Here is a 22933-nt window from a genome sequence, read left to right on the forward strand (position 1 = left end):
CACGCCGGGCAGTGGCCCCTCCAGGACCGAGATTTAACACCAGACTGCTGAATGTTTTAAAACTGCAGTGGTTTAAACCACACGCTGCTTCCAAGTGATGGCCCTAGATTTTGTCTCTGTAGCAAATCCAACAAAATGCTGCGTACCACTTGCTGTGCTTGGCAGATGAGCCGTGGTCATTCGCTGCATGAGCAGAATTTACGCTGGTGTTCTGCATAATACCAAATCCAGCTTAACAACAAAACAAACATTTCCACACCTGGCAGAGAGATTAAACACAAAACACTAAAATGGTTTATCTCTTCTAAAGATAAGAAGGGGTGCATTTTGCTTTTGTCACAAAAATGCAGAGTAGTATTTTTTTTTTTTTTTTTTTTTTTGTCTGTGAGTGTGTGCTTAGCTGAATGAAATGGTACAGTCTGTTCAAAGCTAATCACTAAGACATGCATTTGACTGACGAAGGAGCTGGCTGACTCACTCGAGGTCGCTGATCTGCGTAGTTGTATTTACGAGATGGGGGGAAAAAAAGGTGTTGTAAAAGACCCATGCACACATTTGCAGAATGGGTTGACAAACTGTACTGGTGACCGTGAGGTTATAAAAAAAAATTGGCAAGCAATGAAGTGAGTGAATATGAATGAGTAATCCGTCATCCTTCATCAGTGTCTGCTGTGATGCCTTCCAGCAACTGGATAATCACAATTTATGAAAAAAAAAAGGTTTGAAAATATTCAGGCAGGTGTAGAAGTGCACATGTTGTACAAGCTGGGTGTTGATTAGTGCTGAAATGATTAGCCGATTGATGAAAAATAATTCTACAATGATTATGTTAATTCAGTGTTTGTGAGTCTTTTCTATCAAAATTTTAAATTTGCTGGTGGTTAACTGTTGCTAATGTGTTTTTTTGTTTGTTTGCTCTGTTCTGTATTATGTCATTGCATTCATTACTTTATGTCGAGTAAGATTTTGCTTCATTTCATGCATGCATGCACAGCAACCCCATATGGACCAAGCAGGAACAAGGATGGATGGATGATAGCTAGCTCTTTTCAATAACTTCATGCTTTGACATGATAAATTTGACTCTTTAATGAAAGACTGCTTCATTAGTTTGTCAAGTACATCACATCCAAACATGCCTCCAAACAATAGAGAGTAATGGGGAAAGTGCTGAACACTTAGAGATGTAAAAATATCCAGAGGAGCTAAAATAGCCATGGCAGCAGAAACACCAAAAACAGGTAAAATGGTTGAATACAATATAAAAATGGAGAACAGCCACCAGTGCCAACTTCAATGAATATCCATAAAGGCAGAGAAAACTCCCAGGATCAAAAGTTATTCTATCCCCCTATCGGTACATCAAGCTGTTTTTCCTGAAGATATCCTTGAATTAACATCGGAGCAGTCAAATCTGTATGCTAAACAGTGGCCCAGTTTACATGGGTGTTTTTTCAATCTGACTGTAAACAACGCGATTAAACGCGCGTGTATACATGAATGGCATACAAAGCGATCCACAATGAATCCTCGTTTACAAGGACCCTGGGTGAAGCGGATTATACAGCGTCCTGTGACATGCGCACAAAGTCTCTGGAGGAACTTTCAGGTCTTTAGCTCTGCAGCAGCAGTCCTCAGCGCCGAGCAGAGTGTTTTTATCTGCTGATATCTGCTCAAATAATGTCCCAACATCTCCATGATAAGCTGCTCAAAGAGCGGGTGCTCCCCTGGCCGGTGCACCGCCGCGCCGAGCGGCACATCTCGGTGTGAGCTCTGCTCCGCATGCCGGTGTTTCGAATTAACTGCTGCCCGTGTTAACTTGTGACCAACAGATCACTGAAACTTGCAGTCGTTCTGGCGAATGTCGGTTATCGAAAGTTGCATTTAAAGTCTTTTTTCAGTCTTCCTTTAATAACTGTTGTTATCAGCATGTGTTTACACAGACCTCCGCCGTCATTCGTTAACACGGGAACCAGTTAATCCATAACACCAGCCAGACGATCGCTTGTAATCTGCTATGGAGCTCTTTATACAACTCGCTGTTACGCGATTTGCTTCCATCTCACCTCTGTTGGGTTTTTTTTTTTTTTTTTTTTTTTTATAAAAGTGTTTTTCAACCACCGTCGTGTTGTTCTGCTTGTTTTTGACTGTCCTGCTTCCCGTTTACTGGCACGTCACTACCTACGAGGGAACGCATGCGCGGAACAAATAATCCCCCGTTTAATCCGCTCTGCTGTCAAGCGGCGTTTATATGAGACATGGAGCAAATTGTCGATCGGTGTACACCACCTCGTACAATCGGCTCCGAGTGAAGCGGATCCACTTGGGCGTTTACATGACGCATTTACAATTCGCTCCGCCATATAAGCGGATTATATGGGTGCATGTAAACGTGCCTATTGTGACCCTGATAAACTCCTAAACCTCGGCTAAAGATCTGGGGTAACTATGGTTCACATGTCACTGTATGGATTACCAGCCATGCACATGTTTTGGCAGAAAGCCAGACGACTGTCCCAGGTGAGAACATTCATCTGAAAAGACGGGAAGCCATCAAGAAACCCCTGCACTTGGATCACAATGAAGCAGGAAAATAGGATCATCCAGATCCAGTGCACCAGATCCGACCAATGGTGGATCATCTCACATCAAAGTTGAAATCCATCCCAATGAGTGAGAAGCTTCTTACAGATGAACAGATGGTCCCATTCAAGGGAAGGAAGAAGCTAAAGCAATACACGTTAGAACTTACTTGCTTTAGCCAGTCCTGACTATAATCCACACAGTTTTGAGATATTTTGAGGGAGAGTTGTGTGATCTCCACAGTTGGAGAAGTTATCCTCCGGCTGGCCCTGACTCAATACACAAGCACAGAATCACAAGTTGTTCTTTGACAACTGGTTTACGAGTGTCCCTCTCATCATTGCACTTGCCCAGGAAGACATCCGAGCGACGAGTTCTATTACCAGCATCAAATTTTTAAAAAATCCCATGAAGAACCAAAGAAAACATAAGCGTCTGTTACAGAGAGAAAACTGCTGTGGTTGGGGAAACCACGCACTTTGCAAGTAGTGAAATGGTGTGATGACCACTCAGTTAACCTTCTCAGTGGTGTAGATCCAGGGACTGAGGTAGACAGATGGAACCAGAGAAGAAAAGCCATCACTGTCCCCTGCTCTGTGAGACAGTCCAGTACAGATATGGGTGGGATGGATTTGCTGGACTCCTTCACTACACTGTACCGCAACAAAATCAGATCACAGTAGTGGGACCATCGGCCTTTGTTCCACTTTATTGACCTGCGTAACCGCCTAGTTTGTTGTGTAGGACAATAACAATGGTATGACAAGACAAGAAAAGATGAAACGTCACACATTCAAGTCATAAATGACAAAGTCTGTGTTAAAGTGGAAAGAACGTGGTGTGCAAAGGAGGTGGTCGAACTCCTCCAATCAATGGAGGAAACAAGGACGGGAGAAGAGGACCCAGAACACTTTTTCCTGTTCATAATTTTAATATTTTTTTCTTGTTAGATATCTCTAGTTTGTGTTTCCTCATTTCAGTCATAAAAACCTTGGTGTTTCCATTCAATCTTATCACATTATCATTATCTTATCACCTTAATCACTTTTGTGATTGATCTATTAATAGTAACCCTAAAGCTCTCAAAAAGTGATATGGAATATTTTCTACCTTCTAAAACAAAAAGTCATGCAGAAGAGGATTAAAACATCACATAATCAATGGAGTTGCAACTACAACATGAACTGACCTGGTAGTGCATTAGTGTGTTGAGTCTCTTCCAGTCGCTCTCTATCTTGGTCGTGATGTCCTCATCCTGCAGGACCACACGAGCTGTCCTGCCCTGCCGCCACTCTGTGCAAAAAGACAATCAATTGCAAATTGGTGACACTGGGCGTTTTGTGGAGTATTTGTATCTGAAGTGCCTGACAGTTACATATTGTCTCACGTCTATCGTTTGTCTGGCGTTTCCTCTTTGTTGCTACAGCTGAGGTCATGTTATCTTTCTGCGCTATGTTTATTCTTCCGAACTCTGCAAGTTGTCAAATGCCGCGGTGAAAATGTCACCCAGACGGCTGCCTCCGCGTTTTCCATTTGACAATTAAAGTGATTGTGACTCTTTGAACAAAATACAAACGACTCAGTGTCTCCGCAGGGAGTTAAGCTGCCCAAAGCAACAAAGGGAAACTGATCCTCTCCAAATCCCTAACCTGTAAAGGTGTAAAACTACAAGCCCAGAGCAATATCAGCCTCTACCTACAAGGTAAAACCCCCTTTGAAGGTGCATGTCAGCTGGATTTGTGCCGAGTCATTCAGCCCTGGATGACATGTTGTGGGCGTAAGCTTGAGTGTGGGTGTGCTGTCAAAAAGGTTTAATGTCACTGTTGAGGAGCGCTGCTCTGATTGGCCTGTAAAGACGTACAGGACCGGGGGATGCGTCCCCCAAAAAACTGACGTGGAATCCTTTGTTGATGTTTTGTTTCTTCGCTGACAAATACCTCGACATTCCCACTCTCAGCTATGTTGCTATATTATGCTACCTGACATTACACAACCAAGTCTGGCCTATGGAAAAAATGTACATTTTTTATTATTTCAGAATAAAACGCAAGGTTCTGATTATTCTTTCACAAAATATTTGAGGGCTCACCTAGATCCATGTCTGCAGCTCGCGGCCGCTGTGAGTACGGCATGTTCTTGTACACCGCGTCCAAGATCTTCTCCTTCACCTGGGTAATGGTGTCACAGTTGAGCACCTTGACTGGGATTTCGGGACTATTCTCATTGTCGGGGTTCACACAGCTCAGTGTCTGCAGGTCCAGGTTAGAAAAAAAGACGAAGGGTGGGAGAGGGGAATAAAAATAAGAGAGTGTCAGAGCGCTTCCCTGCTTGCTAGGGAAGTCCTTTCATTACCTGCTCCTCACCAAACTGTCCGGGAGGAGAGCATCTTAGCCAGAAATGTAATTTCACACCTCCAGGATGTGGCTGTGCAGCCCTAGCAGGGGCATTAAACAAGTAATGAGACACAGTCTCTCAGACTCTCCGACATGGCGATCAGAGAGGTGTCATTCTCTCGCAGGCTGGCTCTGCTTCGCAGCCAAACCCTGAGGGGGAACTTATTCTGATGGGCCGACGGAGGAACCCAGCCAGCTTGATTTAAATAAAAGTGTAAGAGAAAGGGACATGCTGTGTTTTGCTGGCATCACAATCACATGATTAACATCCACCCTTTAGTATTATTGTAGTCTCAGCATTTAAGCTTCTGGAGCCTCTGTTTCAACAGTTATAGATTAGTGAAATCATGCGTCCTAAAACCTGGAAATAATATCACATTTTTAAACTTGGAGATAACTTATCCTAAAGGAAATTTTAACATCTATTGGTTTGAATGCCAAATAGAAGATCTGTGTTCACTACAATCTGTGTATATTCATACATTTTACTCTGAGGTTACATACATCAGTAGATACTTCATTTGTTAATTTTAAAGCGGCTGCATGTCACCAAAAACGTACCAGAGACTATATAAGACATCATCGGTGGCCAGGGATGTCCTGAAATCACACAGTGCAAACTAACTCCCCTTTACAGCCCCGTTGTCTTACTAATTACGTTATTACAAAGTAAATGACCCAAGATAAGGTCAGAGGAAAGGCATCCAATACAGGTGGAGAGAATGGCTGAGAAAATAGCGAAGTCAGGCAGCGGTGATGTTTGTTCTTCAACCAAAATTTTTTTGTTCAATTGGTATTCAACAGTGAAAATATTATTGTTGGGGGGGAAAAAAGTATAGTTTTCACTGCTACAATTTGAAAACCAATAAAATAATTCCATAAAATGACAACTCATCTGGCCCACAGAATTAGACATTGGAAGCTTTATTTATTTATTTGCCGAGCGATCAGAACTGTATCTTGACTGCTTCTGTTTAGTTGGGATTTTTTTATGGGGATGAAGCTGCAAGGTGTGTCTAAAATCTCTTGACATGTTGTGCCGTCCAGGTCAATTAGAGATAAAGAGACATGCAGTCTGCTCACTTTGCATCCCAACACTGGGGATTGGCAAATAAGAACTTACTCAAATAGCCTTAGGACTTTTGAATAATTCAGAAAGATATACAGCACATAAAAATTAAAAAATGAGAGCGAGGTTTGTTGCCGCTATTACTACTAATTGAATCGACTCCATTAAAGCCACATTACAAGGTCCTCTTTTCTCAGCGTGTTCACTTGGATCTTAAGCTTGACAAGATCAACATCTGGCTGTGCAAGATTATATGCACACTGACATCATGTTTTCAAAAGTGTCCAAACATTCACAGCATTCATAAAAATGTAACCCCTGCTTAGGCGTACACCACATTTCTAAGGACCTGTCAAGGTTTATTGCCAAGAGATGTGCAAAAATTATTCCGACAAAATGCAGGTCTTTTCTTCTATCTGTGAATGTCTGTTGACTCACCAGCGTCTTGTATTCAATCTGCTGGCGAATGAGTTTGTCTTCACTGAGGGAATAGCGCGCCTCTCCTGTGATCGAGTCTATGGGCCCTTTCTCCATTTGCTGTTTGATTGCACAGAACAGCATGAAGAGAGGCTCGCCAGCACACTCCTTTGTTTTGGGAGGGAACCCAGGGATTAGATTGAAAGATGGGAGAGAAGAAAATAAGACGTAGGAAAGAAACGGAGTAAAGGAGACAAATCTGTACTCATCACGAAAAAAATTACAAGATTCTTAACTAGTGCATGACACGTTGAACATGATGAAAAGTAGCCTCAAATGCAGCACTGGAGACATTTTTGACCTCCCAGGGAACCATTATCCCACCACAGTGTGCATGAACTGCATCAATATCAAGCAGTTAAAATTTTAGATAACAAAAAAAAAAACATGTACAGCAGTCTATTATAAAATCGATGCAAATAATTTCAAGAAGCAATGCCGTAGTACATCATACTGACACCTGTGGCAACAAGGTGAGACAGAGATTAAATTTTTACCTTGAGGAATTTGTGGAGCAAGAAGGCAAACCAATTTGTCAGCATCTTCTCCGCCACTGACTCTGTTCTGCAAGACGAGAAGAAAGCGCACTCATTTGTTAGTGAGAGACATCCCACAGAGAGCTGGAGAGCTCTGATTATTCTTCATAATTTAAGAAAGAGAAAAGCGCAACATTGTTGTTGTTGCCAAAAACACGGCACGGAGAGTTTACACAATATATCCTCTTAGTCTCTCAGTCTGAGGCTAGACACAGACTTCACTGTGCTGTAGCTTAAGTGCTTCTGGTGCACAACATATGTGGGTCATGACATCATTTTGCAGACACAGCTGAGACGGCCACTTCAGGTTGAGTCTGGATAGAAATATTTCATGATTTGTTGGAGAATATCATGAAAATAGAATAAAGGCCAGTTTTACTTGTGAGTCTGAGCCTGCAAGGAAAGATAGCCGCTCTCTGTCTCCCTAACCTGCAGTCGCTGTCACTCCGTTTTGATCTTCACCTGCATTCCAGCCTTAACCTGTATTGACTCGACTGTTGAAGGCATCGCATTAAAGTTTAGAGTGTTTCCGCAAGAGCAGCATGTTTGGACTAACAAGTTCTCGTTGTACCAGCTCCCATGTGAACTCATATCTAATGAGGGTGCTTTTGATTGAGAGAGCCCTCTTTCAAGAAAAAAAAAAAAGAAAGAAAACCCTCATGAAACATTCAGTAGGCCAGTCTCAGCGCTGGGAAAACAATCGGCAGATAACCAGAGGTGGAGGAAAGAGGAGGCGAGGCAGGAGAAAAGAGGAGAAGAGAGGTGATGGGGGAAGAAACGTGAGCTACAGCTGAATGTTTCATGAGTGGCACATAGAAGATAAGTCAGGTTGACAACAACTCTGCCGCCGCTGCACTCGCACTTCCCCATTAGGTTCTCTTCCTCTGCCAGTCCCTCCTACTCTCTATCACTTTTAACGCTCCTGTCTTTCACCTGTCTGCTCAGGCACACTGTTTCTCCGACTCGTAACCAATGTTTCAAACCGCTGCACAAAACAAAGCTGAGCAGAGGTGGGCTTTCCTTCACTGGCCTGGTTACTCAACCATCAGAAGTGTGGCAGCTGGGCTGGAAAGAGCAATACGCAGAGGAACCGTCGTTGCCAATTGATAAGCAGCGCTGATCAGGACTCATCAGGATTGTGACAGAATGACTCTGGACTTTAAATCCTCTTACTCAAGAGGAAAATCAGTTTAGTTTTGGTCCTAAAATTCATGAGAGCTGAGTTTGAAACTCAGAGCCTGGTTTCCAAACACACTATTACAATATATGAACTCTACATTTATTACCTCAGCTTAACTTTTGATTTTCATAAATTTTTTGAAAGAAAATTATTTTTTCTAATGGCTCGCACTCTCTTCTCATCATGATAGGGTCTGTAGTTTGATTCCAGGATGGGCCAGATGTGCATTTCTGTGCGGACTTTGCATGTTTTCCCTGTAGGCCTGTGGGTTTTCTCCTGGTACTCTGGTATGTGTCTGTTTTTAACTTGTGATGGACTGGTAATGGCTCAAACTTCCTACTTTTGGCATATGCTGTACTTTTGAGCGTGTGATCCAAATTTTTAAAGAAAAAAAAATCTCCTTCTTCCTCCCAGGTCTCATTGTGTCGTGATTGTTGGCATTGGCCGAGCTCTGCAAGAAAGTGTAGGTGGGTCTGAAGATGAAGTATGTCATAATAATTTGGTCTTTATCTTCTCATTAACTCACTTGCTTTTACTCAGCACGGACTCGTAAATGTATATTACCACAGTCGAGGTGATTGTCATGGTTACTATTAAGTTGAGGCATGACTGCACAATATAAAATATTAAAATACTGTCTTACATTAGGTACATTTTTACACTCAAAGTTAAAATAAAATATGCAAATTCTAAGTAAACCATGTGCATTAAGTCCTAATGTGTTTTCTCTGAAATCGCTATCAAAAGCCCTCTGGTAACTGCACAGGGAGAGAAGAAGAGGCCAAGAATATAACAGCGAGTGTTTCATTTTCATACAAGCTTAATGTTGATGTTCTTTTTGTTGGCAACTGCGTGCCTCACATTTGTACAACTGTTTTGTAATTAAGTTATTTCTGAAAGTCAGAGGCATGCGTAGTTTCTACAAAATGGCAAACTCACACTTTATAAAGAATGTAAAGAACGTTATTTTTGTAAATAAATGAAGGTTTGCACAGTCACGCTGAATGGAAGTCTGCGTCTGGTTTACCTGCGTAGGAGGAGTTTAGGGTGGTTTTTGCTCTCCAGGTTGCGCTCGATAAGGTCCGAGAGCAGGTGTTTGAGGATGTCTGTGGCGTACTCCAGCCGCCCCTGCAGAGCGGTCATGATGAGCGAGGCGACGTAGCCGCGGTCACGCATGGAGAAGGATCGCTGCAGCTCCAGCGTCCGGATGAATGTCAGCAGGAAAACCTTGTTATTCACCAACTGAGCAAACTGCTTCAGGGCTTTCTCCACATTGGCCTGTCCGCTCCCCGGCACCTACACGCATCACGCGTTGTTGCACACACACAAAGATGCACATGCTCATTAAATAGTGAGTCATAACATGAACCAAAGCAAAAAAATCTCATGCAGCATCTCAAACTGTAGATGTGAAGCAGAACCACTGGTGTGGCAACAGACTCGGCTCAGCAGCAACTCTGGCACATCCCCACCATAAAAAAAATTCTTCAGATCTGAATAAAGGTTCATTTTTCCTGCAGCTAATAAAGGGTCCTTACTCTGATGAAAAGGTGAAGATGTTCTAAAGTGTAATCAGTGAGGCTCTATAATTTGCAAACCTATGTTGACCTTGATTTTTTTTTCCTCAGTTAATGAAATGGTAATTGGTTTGTTATTTAGATTCCTTTAAAATCAGTGCTGAGTGCTGAAGACAGGAAAAAAAAAAAAACTAAAAAAGGGACAATAACACAATCACCAAAACAGACTGAAAGAGGGAAAAAACAGGTTTGTGGCACAAAGACAAAGGGAGGCCGAAAAGTCCCAATTTAATCCCAGTCCAGATTTTGGTGCGGACACCATGAAGCAAACAAACCCCAAATGCTCCCAAAATTGCACACCCTGCTCGGCCTGAAAGCAACTTGAAGGATGTTGCCAAAAAGCCAAAATCAATTTAACTTGGAGTAAACTGCAGCCCTAAGGTCAAAATGTCTGTAGAAGTGTTGCAGCAGCGCTGCCTCAGAGCTTCCTCACCTCCAGCTCTCGGAGCACAGGGTGGTCATCGATGCCAGGAAAGAGAACCCTCATGGCATAAGTGCGGTAGTCCAGGTAGGGTATTCCAGCCCTGTCCAGGTCACTGGTTAACTCATTGATGTCTGTTTGCAACTCTGCAAAAGCTGCAATAGATAAGACACAGTGAATATTACTTTATAGTTGAATTTTTCATAGAATTAGAGATCTGTGTGATGATTTCCAAACAGTTTTGATGAATAGCATTTCTTTAGAAGGTATTTTTAATATTTTGATGTCTTTATATCCACAAATTGCCAATGGCAACTTGTAAAATTGAATTGCTATATTTTAATTCTGCTTGCCTTTTAATTCATTCATGTTAAAGCAAATCAATGTGAATGCATCAGTCTTCATTATTTTTGAAGCAAGCCAATCAAATCAGCTATAAATAGATGGCACACTAATGCAACTATAAATCTAAAGCTATTTTGGGAATAAGATTCATTAATGGCAATCATGCTGGTTTGACCTCACAGATCTTACTGACCCTCTTTACACTCCAGAGCCACTCTGGACTCCAGATTGTCCATCTGCATCTGCAGGCGCTTTAGAGTCAGATCGTTCTCATGTGACTTCCGTCGGTAGGCCAGCAGAACGATAATGACGATGATGAGGAGCAGCCCTCCTCCAGCTGTGATGCTGAAGATGGCAGGAAGGGTGAGCAGGCTGTCGGACCGAATGTGGACCTCTCCCGGGGAGATGTGGAGGCCTCCTACTTGGACCTAGATGGTAATAATTGGGGCACAAATGCGTTTTTTGAGAACGGTGCTAAAAAAAAATCCATATAACAAAGAAAGCATCTTAATCAAATGTCTGGCAATGAATCAAAACATTGTTGCTGAAGGATTAAAACAGAAAACACAATGACATGCGTTTGTTTTTTTTCTAAACAGCTGCCTTTGAATAGAACAATTTCCAAGCGCACAAGCTTAGCTTTCTTTTCACAGTGCTTTTCTCATTATTTGCAAGAGTGCCTGTCAATAATTCTAGAGGCCAATGTGTTGTAATTGGGAACCTACCAGACCATGAGTGACAGACAATGACAGAAAGCCGGTGACTAAGTAAAAGCTTGTCGGTGACCCACAAACAAAATGACGTAGGGACAAACACTGACCTACACTGATCGACCCACATTCACACAGACAGGCAATCAAGCGCACAGTCAAACCCAAAACAGCAGCACAGGCAGAAGAACTGACCAGGACTTTGTGCTGGCCGGTGAGGTTTGGAGGCTCACAGAGTAACTGTGTGTCAGACACAGTGAGAGAACAGGGCGTATCTCCAATCAGCACTGTGTAATTTAGCCTGGCTCCACCAGATGCAGATGGCACCAGATTACGTCCCTGCAACACACAGAGGCAAAACGAAACGGGAATATATCAAAGCATTTTCAATTTGAAGAACAGACAGCTTTTATAGAAATGAAAATTAAATAGTTCATTGTGTTTTTGACGCGAAAAAAAATGATCTGAAGCCACTACTGAGAAATACTGTGCATTAAATGCTTCAACCAAGTGAAGAGATACTGTAAAATAATAATTGGATGTAGCCTGAATGTAAGTTAATTCTACTAGGTTTTGGTGAAAGAAGTGATTAGAACGGTGAAAATTCTGAAAATTAAGGTCGATTGCATTTACTTGTTACCACTATAAGAAGTAAAGACATTGTATTGTGAAGTCTTCTGTTGGTCCTGTCCAGACCTTGTGCATTAAGCAATCCTGTTGTGTAGCGTGGTTGTAACCCAATGGTTGAGCTGTCAGCAGTGTCTGGGTCCATCGAAAGACTTACTCTCTTATTAAGTTACATCATTTCAGATGGGGAAAGATGGTCTATGATCTGGATGTCAGGGGTTTTTAGAAGAAACACAGTTGTGAACTAATGAGAGTGCAAAGCAGCATACCAAAGACAAGAAACATGAGGCCAGGATTGCAAATATTACACAGGGAAGATAACATTTATGCTAGTGCATTACAGGTACGGTGATACAGGCTTACAGAAATGTTGCTTACAGTCAGACATCCCTATTTCTGCTGTCAGAAGGACTGAGATTATTCAAGAGTAATGAGATGCTCTTCCCTCCTCCAGTAAACAGGTGGTCGGCTCCATAATAACAAAGATGCTCTTTACCGGAGACACATCTTTGTATGGCGCTTATGCTCAAGCCAAGAGGCTTTGGGGCAGAACTAAGAGAGACGGTAGGTCTGACAACGGCTGTTGGAACACTACAGTTTAGTAGTAAAATGCCAGTAACTGCCACTGGGTAGCTATTTTAATTAGAGTAGCTACAGTTAAACCAGGTTGGGTCTCCTCTGACTTACTTTGAGGATGATGGGAGCGCCGGGTTTCTGCTCCAAGACACCCGAGAGGCTGAGGGGCTCCAGGTAAGGGTTGGGGTAGTACACAAAACTGGTGTTGTTGTAAGTGAGCAAAGCTTGGACGTTGTTGAAGACGAAGCCAAACTCGTCCACGTGTTTTATCGTCTCCTGGTCTGTTGTGTACTCCGCCTTCAGGGAGGGGGCGAAGCAGCTGATGGTGGTTGTGTTCATAACTTTGCAGACCTGGAGAGAAACCAAACAGAGGGTTTTGAATTGATATAATACATCACAGCATTTAGAGTAAGAACAGCTCGGCCTACTGCAAGAAATGCACACGCTTTTAAAACACAAACTCCAGGTCAGTTTAAGTTCAGGTACCTCCAGATATTTATGATCTTTTTTTTCTGCGGGTATTGTTTCCTCACAAAGCCCAAAGCCATGCATCTAGGCTTAATTGGTAACTCTAAACTGCCTATTGGTGTGAAAATGTGTCTGTGTTTTGCTCTGTGATGGACTGGCATCCTGCCCGGAGTGTTTCCTGCTCTTGCCCATAGTCAGCTGGAATTGGCTCCAGCATCTTGCTCCAAGTTGGACAGAGCGGTATAGAAGATGGATGGATTGATGGAGACATTAGTTTTCTGCTAAAGCAATGCATGAGGGGCTCCTTTAAAACAAAAAAAAAAAGTCTTGGAACCACTTTGGCTGAAAAGGTCTGAACAGATGTGCTGTTTCATGAACAGCTATGATGCATTTATATTCTCAGTTAAAGTTTACGCACAGATGTTTGTGTGTGCTATGAAGCTTTTTCATCCTGATCAGTTTGTACATTGACATCGATACAATGGTCAGAAAGCGTTTCACACGGTCAGTCATTCAATCTCTGGATTGGATTCAGTCTTTTTTTTTATCTGCAGGTCTTTACAGCGTGTTCTGAGCTGCTCCTCTGAATTTCGCCGGCTCCAGGCCAGCCTGTACTGAGCTCCAGCGACATCCAAGGTCTCACAGAAATTTGTTTCAAGTCAGTTCAGCTCACATAAACATTTTTTAGCCGTTCCTGTTATGTTTTTCAAGATATGTATGATAAAGAGCATGGCCTCATTAAATTCACCAGTGACCTTTTTTTTTTTTTTTTTTTTTTTTTTAAGCAGCTGATTCGGGTGAAAGTTCAGTTTTATTCCTTTTAGATCTCGGTGCTGCCAGTGACTCTGTAAAACATGCAGTTTTAATTGACTGGCTGAAATTTTTGGTCGGCATCATTAATGCAGTATCTAATTTACTTGGGTCAAAGCTCATGAAAAGCTCTTCTCAATCAAAAACATAACATTTGACATTTCCAAATTTTCTTTTTATTTAACAACTATAAGATAACAATTACTCATCTCCCTTACTCGGAACTTCCCTGTGCATTCATTTTAGAATTATATTGTTTCCGTTATTTTAAGCCAGTATTTCTATTACAGCATGTTTGACTCTCGGTTCAATCGTTTATTTGTCATATAAATGAACAGTACAGTGTGCAATCAACGCAAGAAAAGAATGCTGCCACAGGCACTTTGTTTTCCAATATAAAGAATTTGCATTATAAAAAAATCATACTGTTACATCATCTCAAAAACAACCTGCAATGATTAGACTCTTCCATATACTGCACAATCCTCACATAAACCTCCGATGGCTTGGAGGTAAAGGTCTTTGGATCTTTGCCATAAGTACCCAAAGACTTGAAAACAATCCATCACTGTGAAGCAGCCTGACTGAGCAGTTCATGCAAGCAGGACCAGCTCCATAAATCAACTCCTAAAAAATGAGTTATGCTTCCATGTCAGTTTTGTAAAATCTCTTTTTAGAACAAACCATTCAGTACAATACAACCCGGTCACATCTCTGGTTATGTCTTGATTTGTTGTTTCAATCACAGCAAAATTATTTCTTAGAAAGTTACCTTTTCAACAAAATATCAACCAGGAACGAATTATTGTTAATAAAGAAACAGTTTTTTTCACTCACATTGACTGATTCGTGGCCGGCATATTTGACTCTGACTCGTGGTTCTTGAACTACATCCAGGTTGGTTCCCGTCACCGTCAGGGTGGTGTGTCCACTGTTTGGAAGAAAGAAATTCATTTATTTGAACCGAGTTATTGGTCAAACATTCACATACAAACACACTCAGCCACAGGTAGCATTATTGCAAATGCAAACTGCCTTTTCATTATGATTTAATGAGTGATGTGCCATACAGTAATTATTCTTTTTAGCCAACATTTTCAGGAAAAACTGCATTAATGCAGTTTCGAGGAGGTATAGCTGGCACGGGAGCTCACTCTTTGTTATCGGGCAGAAGAGCCAGATCAAACGGGGAACCAGCTGGCTGCTATTTTATATTCATCTATGACTGTGAGACTGGCATAGCATGAATACAGGTGCTGCTTGTTTACATATCTGTGCGAGATGTGATTAAAATAAACACGCTCTAATCTTTGCATAACCTGTGCTGCAGCGTGTGCTTCGTTTAAGAGTGAAATTGGAAAGTAGAAAAGGAGAAGCCAAAGTGGAACAAATACAGGAGAGAAATGGAAAAAAAAATGTTTAAAAAAAAAAAAAAAAAGCTGGCCAGTCTCGTCGGCCTGATGGACTGCCAATCCTTCTCTTCTCGCACTTCAAAGGCTACCGAAGCCTCATAGTGGGGCTGCACATTCATGATGAGGGCTCTTGATTGCGGCTCCACAAAGCTCCTCCTGTCACCAGGCGGAGGGCCAGGGCGTCTCTCTGAAGTCTAATCTGCCAGGACGTAATGTTGGGTAATCCCACCCGAACCCAAATTAAGCGCTATCTTTTATTTATTGGTGCGCAGGTAATGCACCTTTCTACTTTGATAGAACTGTTTATGCAGCAGAATCATTTATTTTATGCAATATCCAACCGTTTCGTGCAGAATCAGTGAAATGTATTTTACCTCAGATGAGGATGCCTGCAGGTGTGGATTATTTGTTAATATTAAGAACCTTTTTGTGATTACAGATGAGAGGGTATTAAAAAAAATCTAACATTTATTTTCCATCTGTTAAAATGTATTGCTGGCATTACTGGCTCATTTACTGATTTCCCAACATTTTCTCCCCCTGGATATATGACAGTAAAAATGTGAATCTTATTGCCATTCTCATAAGTAGTTGACTTGACAGTAGCTGTATGCATCCTCCACTGAGAAAAGACCAAACCAGAAGAGCTATGCGTTTGTTATAACGTCAATTTCACACTTTGAAATAGATGTGCACAGTGCATATGATTTAATGAGGACGTGAAAAGTGCTCAGCTGGCATTAATTTGTAAAGCTTAGGAAAAAGTGCAAACATGAGAAGCAGCTCGAGCACCCCTTCGCACCTACTTCATCTCCCATCAGTTACCAAATTTGCAGCACACAAGCTGAGATCTCTTCCTCTCTCAGTCATCATGACATACCTTATGATCAAAGCTAACACCAGACTTGCAAACTGTTCATGAGCTTGAGTGGATGCTGTTTAAGTCCCATTCTTGTCTGCAATATGTAACATTGCTGCTCACAGATTGTAAAGGATGCCTGTAAAGTTTGTGGACTGAGTAAAGGAGACATGTAACTGGTAACTTACGGCCCAAATGGTTTTTGTTTGACAGCAAAATGAGCATTATCACTAAAAGGAATCTTTGCAATGAGCTTTCTGGAACGATCCTACATATCGAAGTTTCAGTGCAACCGTACGGTGGATATCTTTAAATATATATTCAGCTCTCTGTTGCTCTGCGTTACCTTGTGATGCTCCACAGGGGCTCAATGCGCTGAACTGTGGGGTCCTCAATGTACTCAAAGGCCAGACTTCCAGGGACTTTAGCTCGGTCGACGCTCAGGCTGACTTGCACCGGCCCTGCTCCAGTCACCGATGGTGCAGAAAAGCACACAATCTCTGACATGGTCCTCCTGTTGTGAGCACCAAAAGAGGGATTTATTCATACATTTGATTGTGACTGCCCACTCACGGCCGCGGCTGCAAATCCCCGACTTCAAGCGGCTATGAGCCACGCACATTACCACGAGGGGAGAAGATTCATTATAGTCTGTCCCATCTCCTCCTCGTTATAGACACATTAGGGATGGAACACAGTAATTAGACGGTGCTCAAGCTAATGGCTTTCTTGCCTCACCCACCTTACTGCTACCATGTGAGGCATTTTGAACTTTAAATAGAGATCTATAAATACACAGAGGACAATACGGACCTCGTGGAGTTTTATCACCTCCTCACAAATCATTCTTAAGACTTTTAATCTAACGCACAGACACATAATTGTGTCTAAAGTGTGCTTTTTAGAATAGAGCGATCTCACACTGTGTTTTCTTGAAATTAGAGAAGACTAATTCTTTAAGACTTTGCCAAAACACCATCTGGGACTCTGGAGTTTTTAGTAATGTATCATCCGGATACATTATATTATCATCACTCACCTGTACAGCTCACAGGTTTGATTGCCAAAGTACACATTAACCGTACTGCCAGCACTCAGATTCTCCCCAACAATCGTGACCTTAGTGCCCCCAGATTCAGGTCCTCTGCCGGGGGTCAATGCCAGCATTGTAGGGGTCTGTGAAAGGCAGAATTTTTCGTTATATTCCCAGCAACCAAGCTCGAGAATAAAGGCTTTGTTAGTTGTTGTCTAAGTATTAGGCAACAATCATTAGGCCCTATGTAACTGATGACGACAATGTAATTCTTGGAAACGTTAGGAAAGAGAGAGGAACATCAGTAAAAAAAAAAAAAAAATTGCTCAAATAAAATCAATTTGAAGCACATCTTCACAAAACAAAAACAACAAACAAAAACCTTTTTTGGTTTGAGTGCAAGAGATCACAAAATGAATGTCAGTAATTGAAATTATAAGAATTACCACACTGAGCATTTTATAGTCTTATTTTTTAAAATTTTGTGCTGCACTTAAAAGAAATCAAGTGTCTTTCTCCACCTTTTGCTCTCCGGTTAATAATTGTCTGGAGATGAATGGATCTAATTGATTAACTTTCACCTGCAATCAGGCTTTCAGCCCAATTCATTACGAGCCCTTAATGTTTGTGCCACAACAAATGAACAGAGCGAGTGTCTTTTAGCATCAGAAATACCACAAAGGTGTAGAGCTGGGAGGACTGGGCACGGAGCTCAGGTCGGCATTCGCCAACACACAGCGTAACGGGACCGGCCGCGCTTCCTTCAGGGGCTTCAGCCATCTCGCACACAATCCTGTCATGGCAACAAAAGGAAATAAATAGTTGCAGACACATAAAGAAACACAAGCTTCATGCAGAATAGTAAACACACTCGGCAGCGGTGGACTCGTAGAGGAATCGCCGCACTGCATCGCATTTGTTATGAACTGTACTGGGGGAAGATGGCCTCCGCCGGCCACTGTGATTGAGGCGGACTTTCATAGAAGTTGTGGGTCAATACCGAGGGCCATCTTTCTTCCTAATGGGAAACCTATAACAGCAATATAACTCAAATGATAAACTGCACCCCTTCCCATCTCCGGCACGATTGCCACCCACCATTACCTCCGGTTGCCATGACAACATAGAGGTTTCTTCAATAAATCAGTATTGCCTGTCAGGTCAATAAGATAAAGCACGCCATGAATAAGTCATTATAGCAACTGACCCCATGCTGAAATTAATGGTTGTAACAGCTGTAATGCCATGTTTTAAAGCACGCTGGTTGCCAAATGAATGACCCTGCCGGATGCACTGCTCTATGCAAGAAACTGCTTCCTCGATACAATAAGAGCATCCAATGAATCGTCCCTGCCCATCGCTTCTATTCATACATCACAAGAGTTTTCCAATTTTCTGCTGGCATGTTCCTTTCTTTTTTTCTTCCTTTTCTTTTTTTTTTTTTAACAGGGATATAAATAAAGTCCCGGCAGCCTGAGCCCAATCGCATTACATGGCTGTGAGAGAAACACATGGCTAACAGATTGTCCCTCCAGTCAGCGACATGCAGCGCATTTCAATTACAGCTGTGCCGACAGCCTCATAACGACACCGACACAAAGACTGTCTCTTCCTTTGGCTCCGACTGCAGCAGAGCAATGCAAAGCCTCACATACAATCCTAGTACCTGATGAGGCATCACGGGGTATCCGGCTTTCTCACAGACTGCAAGTGGAAACAGTGTGAGTGAGAAAGGGAGACTGCATGTATTATTCACCTGTGTGTGTGTGTGTGTGTGCTTGCATTTGTACAGTGTGCCTCTGTAAGGTACTGTATTGGGAGGGGAGGAGCCATTCTTACTGTTCTGCAGTGATGTATCCCTCCTCCTGTGGGGTGCACTGAATTCCTGCCACCTCCACATTTCCCTCCAGCTCAGAGAAGGACAGACCCAGGTTCAGGCCCTGGATGGTGACCAGCGTGCCGCCCTCCACAGGTCCAGCCACCGGGCTCACCTGCACAAGTATGACAAGAAAATTAATGATTTTTCAAGTTTGTGCAGAGTTCATTTAACACAAACACTGAAACTCTGATCAAATTCAGACTCTTGAACTCACAGTGAATATCTTTTCTGTTTTTAAATTTACATTGTTTTTGTAACTTCTTTTGTATCTGGTAGGACTGTTGGTTTGCACTCATGCCTTCCGATGTAGAACCTAATCCTGGGCATTAGCTTTGGGGTTTTGTTAGTATTCTGGTTTCCTGTCTGGTTGTTAAATTTGTTTTCTTTAAATTGCCTGTAAGTGGCGATGTGATTGTATCTTTCATCAAATGCCAGCCTGAATGAACTGACAACCCTTTCAGGGCAAACTCATTATGAGCTGAAAGAATTTTAGAGTACATCAGTAAACATATCAAAAGTGCTTCTTGTCTAAATGTTTAAAATACTGCTATGAAAGTTCAGCTCTAGTAGGTTTTCTCATTTACAAAAGTCAGGAAAACACTTTCAAGGTCTATCCAACTGGACTGGAATGTAATAATGGTGAAATGAAAATTCTTGATGAGTCCTGGCTTCAAATTTCACTTTAAGCATGGTCTCAAAATATCAATTTTTGGCTGCTTTGGTTAAAAAAAAAAAAAAAAAAAAAAAAAAAGTGTAATGGTAAATTAGATAAAAAACCCAAGGACAGGCTCTGTGTTCAGAATTTAAACCCAGGAAGTGAATGTTACGTAAATGTACCTTGTAACTCATAACTTGCGTACGAACTTCGTTTATTCATAAATCCTTGACACCCACTTTAATTCAAAACAAACTGTAATGAATAATGCAGTGACTAAGAAAACCTTGAGAAAACCTATTCACTCTCTTTTCCAGTACAAAGTTAACCGTCCCAGCAGGGAACCTTTTGCACCTACAGAGCAGAACAGGAGCAATGCCGGAGCAACACTGCCTCCACTCCCGGGCCGCACTTGGTAGTTGATTCATTCTGCTGCAGCTCCTTCAGAAACACTAATAATGTGACAGGGACATCAAAGGCTCGCGGCTCTTTGAAGCAGGAGACCCTTGCATCTCCGTGCCTGACCCACTGTGCCTCATTCAAGCGAATGAACAGGAGTTTGTGACATAAAAGATCCATCACCACTTTCTAAACAGGCTGAATCCGTTTAGCTGTCAAACACTTTAGGATTTCAGCCGGCGTGGAACAAAATGTGAGATGGTCAAGTAAACAGTCACCAAGATGTGAGACTAGAAGTTAGCCACTAATATAAAAAAAAAAATCTTTACTGATGATGTTCATCCAACGGATTTCTGTTCATGTCCAAAAACAGCTGGATTAGCAGGTCGTTCTGATGCTGTGCTGTGGTGTCCAGAGTTTTATTGAAGGTCTTCTAGCAAAGAACTAAGCACAGCTTGACACTTGATTTTTATGTTATTTTTAAACACATTAAGCATTATTACTATAATGCACAAGCGTTTCTTTAAGTATATTCCATCAATTCTCTATACTACTTTGCGAGACTTTGGGCTGTGGGACACAGCGTGTCATTCGCAACCACATATAACTTAGAGTCAACTGCCACAATTTCATGATTTCATTTGTTGAAGGAAACCAAGAAGCATTTAAGCTGAACACAAAAATGACCCCACTGCCAGACTTGTGCCATTTTGATTTGAGATATGAGCATTAACCACTACACTACTCTGTAGATTTTTATCTATACGTCATGTAAGTTCAAGCAAATTCTTCCTAATAACAGTAGCTATCAAACCATTTCTCTGTATCTGTTTCTTTGGCATCTATTCCAGAACATAGATACCAGATACCAATCTGCTTTATTCTGACTTCTCCATCAAATATGTTTCACAGACTTTCAGAGTTTCTGAACACATCTGTTGCAGTGTTGGTGTTTGTCTCAAATTGTTGTCCTAGTTTAGATGCAATGGACCAATTTTTGTTGAGGAAATTCAGAGATTTGTTAAATAGCAGATGCAAAAAGTCATTTCAGCTCCATTGCACAAAACACCTTTTTTTTTTTTTTTTTTTACAGTTGATTAAACCACCAAAATCCAACCCTGCTCATCTAATTCTTTTAATATTGTATTTATAATTCAATATATTTTTTAATTATAATTTTAATATAATATAAAATTTACTTTTCCATTTTGCTTTCAATCTGTTGTACAAAAAATACTCAGTTATGTTAATAGACATATTTCCAAGTATGATACATTCAAGTATGGATAAAACTCAGCCCAGGTCCCAAAAAGTACAACTCACTACCTGTGGTTTCAGTGAATTCAGTCAGAGACGAACTAGCCAACAGCCCAAACAAACAGACCTCAGTAATGCGTGGGTTGGTGCACTTGACATTCCTGGCGGAAAGGTTCAGCCAGCGGCTAGCGTAAGGGGAAACGGGAGCGCAGTGCTGCTTCATGGTGCATCGGCCCTCAGCGCTGCACCAGCCACACTGGAACTTCCTCTCCGCCCGCAGGCACATGCCGCAGCTGTCCCGCTGGGCGCTGCACTTGTAGAGGTGCACTGCAACAGCACACAGGAAAGATTATAATAGTTAAAGCGATATCAGGAATTTCTTGTGGAAATATCAAAATTATCAAAAAAAATCATTAAAAGCTGTTGTACACATATAAAATATATTGTTGCTGAATATGTCAAAGAAATAACTGCAGTCAGTGCTTGAAATAGAGCAGCCATTGTAAGAATTTTTTTAAAATACATGAATATAATTGTGCAAATTACCTGTTTCATGTAATACATGCAAGATAAAGTAATCCATTAAACCTTTCTTTGAACTCAGTTTCTTGCGTCCCCACAGAAACCTATATTTATGCTCATAAGAAGTCTAAATAACAAGTCCTATTAAAATTCATGGCCATCACTCACAGTATCCTTGACTACAGGGATGTATTTAATGTATGGCCCACAATGGCAACTGACACCGTTTTTTTTTTTTGCAAGATGATGGAAAGAAACCTGAGCCCCGAGGCATCCCGAGTTGAGTAAGTATGAAGATTCAACCCTTCATCCCATCAGGAGCACGAGTGATTGGGTGCTTTTTGATAACACTCCTTGCTATTGTGAACTTTCTCTCAAGGCCCTTTGGGAGCCTTGAAGTGCTCTCTATGACCCATCTGTTCCCCGTGGATTGAGTGCTTTACACTCCTCCGGCCTGGCAATGATGGATGGCAGAGGCACCTTTAATCTTCTCGGGATTGTCGATGATGAAATTGCCGTTCCATACGATGGAGAGGTCCACTGCCAGGTCACTGATCTTCACACCCTCGTACATGTACTGAGAAGCAGGAACAGAGAGCGGGAGAGTGTCCAGAAAGTTAATACAGGCCGAGGGAAAGTCAAAGAGAGACAACGGATGGGGTCTAATACAGAGACAGACAGAGTAGGGGAAAATGAAAGGATGAAAGGGCAGCGGAGAGACGAGGCTTTTAACCATCTGTCATCTCTGCCATGGTTGTCTGCCCCGCTCCTATTTGACATGTAGGGATGCAAACTGTGGTTGGGGTGGCCGATCATCCACAACTGAAGAAAATGGCCTTTTCCCTCATTGTCACGGAGCAGCAAAAGTACAGTTTGCACTGAAATTTGTGTTGTGTGGGAAAAAAAAAATATGAGAAATCTTCTCTGGTACTCCCAAATTTCTGACTTTTTATTTAGAAGTTGGCCTTCACCCTCAGTGAACTGTCAAAAGTTAGTCTTGAAATGTCAGTTTTGAAAGGTCATGTTGTCATGGTTTTCATTCTTTTCACTTTTTTTTTTTTTCCACACAACTTTCATTTTGGTGCTTTCTTTCCTATTACTCTCCTGCTTCTTCTTGCACATGTTTTGCACTTTCCCTCTTCCTC

General features: G+C 41.8%; 1 protein-coding gene and 1 long non-coding RNA gene across 4 annotated transcripts in view; one reads left to right on the forward strand and one right to left on the reverse strand.

Annotated features, from left to right (window-relative positions):
• LOC115389176 (plexin-A2-like) overlaps nt 1-22933 on the reverse strand; it is an 80636-nt gene that overhangs the window by 8453 nt on the left and 49250 nt on the right. For 2 of the 3 annotated variants that reach the window (XM_030092631.1, XM_030092632.1), the window contains 16 exons: nt 22269-22365; nt 21394-21593; nt 18916-19067; nt 17752-17869; nt 17083-17219; nt 16390-16557; nt 14610-14703; nt 12606-12845; nt 11487-11630; nt 10775-11009; nt 10249-10391; nt 9266-9534; nt 7020-7086; nt 6484-6630; nt 4673-4832; nt 3773-3876 (listed from right to left, as the gene is read on the reverse strand). In XM_030092631.1, the coding sequence (XP_029948491.1) occupies nt 3773-3876; nt 4673-4832; nt 6484-6630; nt 7020-7086; nt 9266-9534; nt 10249-10391; nt 10775-11009; nt 11487-11630; nt 12606-12845; nt 14610-14703; nt 16390-16557; nt 17083-17219; nt 17752-17869; nt 18916-19067; nt 21394-21593; nt 22269-22365 (2475 nt within the window). Of the gene's footprint in view, nt 1-3772; nt 3877-4672; nt 4833-6483; nt 6631-7019; nt 7087-9265; nt 9535-10248; nt 10392-10774; nt 11010-11486; nt 11631-12605; nt 12846-14609; nt 14704-16389; nt 16558-17082; nt 17220-17751; nt 17870-18915; nt 19068-21393; nt 21594-22014; nt 22366-22933 lie in introns of those variants that run through there. The other variant, XM_030092633.1, reaches the window with a different exon arrangement.
• On the forward strand, nt 14251-14400 carry LOC115389178 (uncharacterized). Its single transcript, XR_003931552.1, has 2 exons — nt 14251-14290; nt 14322-14400. It is a non-coding gene; the product is annotated as an uncharacterized LOC115389178 (long non-coding RNA).

Source organism: Salarias fasciatus, chromosome 5 (genome assembly GCF_902148845.1).
Source record: "Salarias fasciatus chromosome 5, fSalaFa1.1, whole genome shotgun sequence".
Classification (NCBI taxonomy): domain Eukaryota; kingdom Metazoa; phylum Chordata; class Actinopteri; order Blenniiformes; family Blenniidae; genus Salarias; species Salarias fasciatus.